The following is a 7,456-nucleotide window of genomic DNA, read 5'->3' as shown; positions in this document are numbered from 1 at the left end:
CTATCATCCTAGAATGGCACATTCATCTTTGTACTCGCTGCAGATCCTCATATGCACCTGCCTCTCTTCATGTACATATTTCCCCCAACGCATCATCATCCTGTAAAGTCGTGTTTTATTTATACATCATTTATAACGTAGCTTAGTTTTTATAGTGAAGTTTGTAGTTCTTACCTTACAGTGTACAAAGTGTACATACAGCATGTGGATTTGTGTAATCTCTGCTTCTACATATGTTTGTATCCTGTTTACCTTCTGCCCGTGTATTCTGTTTATCGTGGCAGCACCATTTTCACCAAGTCAAATTCCTGTACATGCTAAATGTATTTGGCGAGTAAAGGTCATTCTGATTCCGATCTTCTACAGTTTACAGGACATTACTCTTATTTTGAAGGATTAAAAACCAGTGACACAGAATCGCTTACTCTTGTTTGCATAACACAGCTGGAAAGAAGGATGGCGGATGCTGGAAGTAAAGAGTCAGGGCCGATTGGAGGAGTTGAATTTACCAACACAGAGTTGGAGAATAACAAGAGTAACACGGTAGTAAAGCAATCATTTATAGGTTCTGTCTGTGTTTGGATATTGTATTTTTTGCGAACGAACTCGTGGCCTTTGTCCACGGCAAAGGGCTGGATGGATGCGTACATAAACAGAAAATCCTGGTTTGACCATACAGATGTAGCCGTCGAACATCAGGCAAGCCACGTGATACATTGTAACCACGCGCTGCTGTTGGCTACAATATAATCTTGTTTGTAACAATATTGCACAAAATATGAATGTTTTGAAGATTGAAAGACATATCTAACCTAAATAAAACCAGATCTGAGCTACGTGGCCAGAAGCTACTCGGCACGTTATTGGTCCACTGGCAGCATCCAGAGGATGACGTCATGGTATTATGATACATGGACGTCTATAGACACATATGTGTTTATTACTAGAACATTTCTTAATAGGTCCAATGATTGGCAAAGGATAGGAACATTCTAAATGTATTGATATTCTGTTGTATTCATATTCAGTCCACTAGATCAGGGTTTCCCAAACTGCACGTTTTGGTTTTTGAATCAGCTGTGTTGCGCTAGGGCAAAAACCAAAACGTGCACCCAGGTGGGGCCCCGGGGACCGAGTTTGGGAAACACTGCTCTAGGTCTCTGTTCACTAATCACTGCACATTTCTCCCACGCACTCTGTTTGTAAAGATGGTGGAGGAAGGATCCACACCGCTGCGGAGAATGGAGATCAGTGTGGCCGAGGCAGAGAAAAGAACTGGGAAAAATACAGTGAACATGCAAGAGACATTCACAGTGTACCTCATAGAAACTCGGTGAGAGAGTGGGACCCCTTTAGAAAATGAAGCCAGCATCTGCAAAATATTGCCTTGTTGCTCCCAAAAGAAAACATGTTTTCGGTACAATGACGCTCTTGAGCCTGGATTTTTCTGAATGTGTAATATAAGAGGGATTCAAATCCTGATCTGATCTAGATGTTGGTGTTTCTTCTTTCAGACCCATAGATGCAATAACAGAAGGCCACAACACAGCCTCAGACTCTCTCTGGAGGAGATACAGTGAATTTGAGATTCTCCGGAACTATTTGTTAGTCACCTATCCATTTATCGTGGTGCCGCCTTTGCCAGAGAAGAGGGTAAGTTACATTTAAAGCTGATGGCCATATCTATAGCTAGTAGTCACAAGCACCACACTGCGGTGTTTGTGCCTTAATACCCACAGAATTGAATAGAACACATTATATTATATATTATATTCAATAAATGTTACTATAGATATCTTTGTGTAATAACCCTTGTCTGATTTCTACAGGCAGAGTTTGTTTGGCACAAGCTGTCGGCAGACAACATGGACCCAGACTTTGTAGAGAGGCGCAGGGTTGGTCTGGAGAACTTCCTACATCGCGTGGCCTCCCATTCGGTTCTGTCCAATGACAAAATCCTATACCACTTCCTGACTGAGGTACGATAGCCTATCAGCTCACTCCGTCACGTTGATGTTGTATTGGAATGTTTTGGAGAGATTTAACATTTTTATCTATTTATTTATTTATTTATTCATACTCTACTTTTGAACTTTAATTGACTCTCCTCTCCTCCGCTCCCAGGAACACGGATGGAAGGAGGTGGTGTATGAGACAGGGTTCCAAGCCAAGGTACCTCCGAGGTCTTTATCTTTTACCCCTATATGAGCTTTACTCAGTTACTACCACTTATTACAGGAGTTATGTCCTTGAGCTGTTCTTGTCTATTGATGTTCTGTATTACATCATGTTTTGTGTGGACCCCAGGAAGAGTAGCTGCTGGATGAGCAACAGCTAAAGGGGATCCTAATAAAATACAACAAAAACCGTATTGAATCTATTTTGATCCATCCAGTGGTACATCCAGTGGTAGACACCAATTGTATTCTAATTAAATTGTTTTGTTTTTTCTAGGCAGACTCCAGGATTAAAGCTCTGAGCGCAACTTTCAGGGTGAAGAACCCTGACAAGTCAGTCACTCCTTCCCATTTACAGCCAACAGTTGTCAGACACCTAGTGGTATTATACATGTATTACATACATTTTACTTAAAGTTGAGTTAAGTTAAAGTCGCGTTAAGTTGAAGTTGTGTAAAGTTTAAGTTGTGTAAAGTTGAAATTGTGTAAAGTTGAAGTTTTGTACATTTGAAGTTCTGTAAAGTAGAAATTGTGTTCAGTTGTATAAAGTTAAACTTGTGTAAAGTTGAAGTCGAGTAAAGTTGAAGTTGGGTACATTTGAATTTGTGTACATTTGAAGTTGTGTAAAGTTGAAGTTGTTTGTGTAAAGGTATGTTAAGGTTGCCATTTGTCCTCCTCTATCTAGGCGGTTCACAGAGATGAAACACTACAGCGATGAGCTTCAGTCTCTCACCTCCCAGCTGCTCAGAGTCAGAGCAGTAAGTCATATACCATTTATCAAATGCTTTAGGACCACAGTAAGTCTGCTTCTCTTATTAGTCTAAAGTTATATCTTTGGAACAACAGCTTCTTTTATTTGTTATCCATTGAACAACTCCCGTTTCATTCTCCAGAGAGTAGCAGACAGGCTCTACGGCGTATACAAAGTCCATGGGAACTACGGAAGAGTATTCAGGTAGGAACAATAGGTGTCAGGTAGCCTAGCGGTTAAGAGTGTTGGGCCAGCAACCCAGCCGACTAGGTGAAAAATCTGCCGATGTGCCCTTGAGCAAGGGACTTAACCCTAATTGCTCTTGTAAGTCGCTCTGGATAAGAGCGTCTGCTAAATGACAAAACTGTAAAACAATCAAACATGTTGTATCTGAATATTGAAGAAAGACTGATGTGATATTGTTGTGGGATGATCTGACTGATCTGACTGTTTGTGTGTCAGTGAGTGGAGTGCCATAGAGAAAGAGATGGGAGACGGTCTACAGAGTGCTGGACACCATATGGATGCGTGAGTACTCTCCATCCACCAACAGCTGTTTTATCTAACCTGTGCTGAGCCTGCTATTATAATGTAGCGTGCACACAACAAGCAATTTAGGAACCACAATGGAAATTAGGGACCACAATGGAAATAAGTATATATATGTTTAACTGGCTAATCAAATCAACCTGCTATTCTAATGCAGAGTGCACACAACAAGTAATTTAGGAACCACAATGGAAATAAGTATATATTTTTAACTGGCTAATAAAATCAATCAATCAAGTTGTCATTTTGTCCACAGCTATGCTGCCTCAGTAGATGATATCTTGGAGGAAGAGGAGCGCTATGCTGACCAACTGAAGGAATACCTTTTCTATGCTGAAGCCTTAAGGTTGGTCCTGTTCCACATTATGGCTAATCAATCAATGAATCAACCAACCAACCAATCATATTTTGTAAAGGGTTTACATATCCCTGTCCCTGTAGTCAAGGAAAGAGCATAATGCACCAAGTAGAACGTTTTTGACAGTTTAAAAAAATCGAATCTAAACGGGCCTGGTACAACTGGTGTCCCAGGAAGTAACGCTGTATGGTGTTGTGATATTGGGTCTGCTGTAAAGCTACTGCTCCCTGTTTCTTACAGGGCCGTGTGTAGGAAACACGAGCTGACCCAGTATGAGCTGGAGACGGCCTCCTCAGACCTCATCTCCAAGAAGCAGCAACGGGAGGAGCTGGCCACTGGGGTATTCAGTTCAATACAACTTTATCGATACCCTCAGGGGCAATGAAGAAAGCCATAGGTTTAGGGGAAGGTCTAGTTTATCTACTGTTTGTATCCTGTTCTAGGAAAACTAGGGGATTCCAACTGAGATGGTGATCTCTTGTAAGAGGCAAGCTCTTGTCTTTCCAATATTGGTACAGTGTAGGTCTCAAGAGCATTGGCAAGGCCCAAGAGGTCTTGGTTGTCATGTCCTCTCAGAATCTTTGACTACATGTCTTCTTCAAACCCCCCTATATAAGGACATGTAAAGCATGTTCCCATACTGTACCGTAGCCAACTCTTCTATTGCATGCCATACATGTTTGTCATGACAACGAACACACAGAGTCCGAAGCATCAACAATTCCAGTCAATTCAGAAAGTAAACCAAATTCCATTTCCACATTTTCCTCATTGAAAAGCATAGAAGAGAATAGGAATTTCAGTGTACCTCTTGAATTGAAATGGAATTTGACCCAAACCCTGACCACCAGGCTAGTAAAGCCCCTCCATCCTCTGTCTGTCCGTCCATCCTCAGATGGTACGGACGTTCTCCTTCAAAGGAATGAGCAACAAGCTGTTTGGTCAGGAGACTCCAGAGCAGAGAGAGGCTAAGCTCCACCTACTAGAGGAGCAGATCGTCCAGGGAGAGGAGACGGTCAAAGAGAAAACGGTGGAGTGCGAGTGAGTCCCTCATGTTAACCCATGCAGTAATACATACATAAATAGGCCACATGCTGGAAAAAAAACCGAATCGATAAAGTATGTCATATAATCCATGTGCCTCTGATTCAACATTGGTGGTGGTGAGTCGACGAGGACTTAACATAGAGCTCTGTGTGTGTGTGTGTGTGTGCGCAGGGAGTACGTGAAGGGTGCGTGGGTGGACATGCAGCGCTTCAAGGAGCAGAAGGACAGGGATCTGAGGGAGGCTCTGATTGGCTACGCCGTCATGCAGATCAGCATGTGTAAGAAGGTGCGTCACACTCAGGAAATGTTCCTAGTATCTATCAGGGTTATGTTCATTAGGCACCAAACAGACAAAAACTGACTCAAAGAGAGAGGGACTACCTGGACTTGTCCAATAAGAAACTGTATTTTTCCTGTTGCTTTAAGTGCCACACTCAGAGTTGTGTTCATTAGGCACCAAACTGAAGAACACAGACTTAAAGAGAGAGGTACTACCTGGACTTGTCCAAGGAGAGACTTTTGTTTCAAAACGCGTTACAACGGTGTGCCCTATTGAACACAACCCGCTTGTTAAAATCAAAGGCCAATGTTGTTAGGACCTAGTTCGAATTCTGTGTTTTATGTTCTCCTCTCTGTCTGTATAGGGCATTCAAGTGTGGACCAATGCTAAGGAATGTTTCCACAAGATGTAAGTGGGTCGGGCCGTGGGTCAGCAATGACGTCTATGGTACGAGAGCACAACAACTTCACCTTAAACCTTCAGATGGAAACAGAACCACTGTTGTCATGGCAACCCGCCCCCAACCCCCCCGAGGGCGACAGAGGCAGCTGGCATAGCGTCTCAATACTCAGTCCAATACTGGCTTCTCTCCAGGTAAGGAGAGGAGGCAAGGAAACCTTTCAAGGCCTGATGCAGCCCGCGTCTATATTTTACAATGAGATATACGGCACAAACATATCCTTTTGTATTTATTTATTAAGAGAACGTTTCTGTAGTATCAGCGGGATAAAGGTTGTATGGTGAGAGTGTAGAACATGGGGATGTGTGAAACTTCCTCCTCAGCCGAATTGTTAACGTTTTCGATGGCGCCGACTGGTAAGACGCTTCGGAAGGGCAATCACGTGTGCTAGCCCAATCAGAAGAAAGCATTACATTTACATTTTAGTCATTTAGCAGACGCTCTTATCCAGAGCGACTTACAGTTAGTTTATTTTTCATACTGGCCCCCCTTGGGAATCAAACCCACAACCCTGGCGTTGCAAACGCCATGCTCTACCAACTGAGCTACATCCCTGCCGGCCATTCCCTCCCCTACCCTGGACGACGCTGGGCCAATTGTGCGCCGCCCCATGGGTCTCCCGGTCGCGGCCGGCTACGACAGAGCCTGGATTCGAACCAGGATCTCTAGTGGCACAGCTAGCACTGCGATGAAGCGCCTTAGACCACTGCGCCACTCGCTAAGCAAGCAGCGTGATGTCAGTTATCAGCATGATGCTGTTACCTTGGTTTACCTCTATGAACTGAACTGGAATAGAAACTGAATCAACTGTCAAAGGACTTTGCCTTTTCTCTCTTAAAGCACATGATATCATAATGTCTGGTATGTGAATATTGGAGAATATTGGAGAAGATATTATTCAGAAATTTCAAGGTACATTTATATAAGAATATTATATACTTTGACGTGTCCATCTATGTAAATATATTAACAACAGTGAACACTAACCTGGTGTTTGTTGGTTGAAGCCAAATATTAATTCACTATTTTAATAATGGTTTCTTAAAGAAAACATCCTATTTATACATTGTGACTTGCAGTAATAATGTGATTTAAGGTCAGATTTTATCATCATTCATGTACATCAATAATAACATTCTTATCCAAGTTGAACTGAAATAACAGTTATACTGAATTGTATATTCAGCTTTATGGTTTTAATAAAAATATTGTCTTCTACCATATTCCTACAGCTACGGTTCCTCAGGCTACCACACATGTTATGTTGATGGTGGTATGAGGGTATATGGAGACAGTAGGTTGAGGTTGACCCACTATGAGGGTATATGTAGACAGCAGGTTGAGGTTGACCCACTATGAGGGTATATGGAGACAGTAGGTTGAGGTTGACCCACTATGAGGGTATATGGAGACAGCAGGTTGAGGTTGACCCACTATGATGGTATATGGAGACAGTAGGTTGAGGTTGACCCACTATGAGGGTATATGGAGACAGCAGGTTGAGGTTGACCCACTATGAGGGTATATGGAGACAGCAGGTTGAGGTTGACCCACTATGAGGGTATATGTAGACAGCAGGTTGAGGTTGTGTTAAGATAATTTATTAACTAACTATTTCAGTGTGTCTGTGCGTTTCCCAAAGTTTGTAAGACTTTGGTTCAAGAAACGGACAGAGCCTCAGTGCAACAGCCAGGTCTTTATTCAGAGAATTCTGTTATCACAATTTCAGAGTCCATCTTTAATACATACACGTCATATAAAAATCCCACCCCGCTTTAGGCGGGCTGTATTTTTCCACTGTACATGGGTTTAGCTGATGTTTTCCTCTGCTCTC

General features: G+C 42.5%; 1 protein-coding gene across 1 annotated transcript; it reads left to right on the top strand.

The window, feature by feature from the left end:
* The first annotated feature begins 411 nt into the window (after nt 1-411).
* On the top strand, nt 412-6,838 carry LOC311124303 (sorting nexin-4-like). Its single transcript, XM_084198470.1, has 14 exons — nt 412-543; nt 1,209-1,333; nt 1,515-1,653; nt 1,830-1,979; nt 2,125-2,172; nt 2,455-2,510; nt 2,863-2,935; nt 3,071-3,132; nt 3,391-3,456; nt 3,734-3,823; nt 4,076-4,175; nt 4,731-4,876; nt 5,054-5,168; nt 5,527-6,838. The coding sequence occupies exons 1-14, from the start codon at nt 457-459 to the stop codon at nt 5,572-5,574; spliced, it is 1,305 nt and encodes a 434-aa protein (XP_084054596.1). The 5' UTR covers nt 412-456; the 3' UTR covers nt 5,575-6,838.
* The last annotated feature ends 618 nt before the right edge of the window (nt 6,839-7,456 follow it).

The sequence above is a fragment of the Coregonus lavaretus genome, assembly GCF_964263955.1.
Source record: "Coregonus lavaretus genome assembly, contig: HAP1_SCAFFOLD_1721, whole genome shotgun sequence".
NCBI classification, from domain to species: domain Eukaryota; kingdom Metazoa; phylum Chordata; class Actinopteri; order Salmoniformes; family Salmonidae; genus Coregonus; species Coregonus lavaretus.
The sequence above is the reverse complement of the archived record's forward strand: the minus strand, read 5'-3'. Positions and strand labels throughout refer to the sequence as shown.

Excerpts from the sequence above, each read along its gene's own strand:
- LOC311124303 (XM_084198470.1), top strand. The coding sequence starts at position 457 with ATGGCGGATGCTGGAAGTAAAGAGTCAGGGCCGATTGGAGGAGTTGAA. Across the intron at positions 4,877-5,053 it reads GAGAAAACGGTGGAGTGCGA|GGAGTACGTGAAGGGTGCGT; the intron begins GTGAGTCCCTCA and ends GTGTGTGCGCAG. Across the intron at positions 5,169-5,526 it reads AGATCAGCATGTGTAAGAAG|GGCATTCAAGTGTGGACCAA; the intron begins GTGCGTCACACT and ends CTGTCTGTATAG.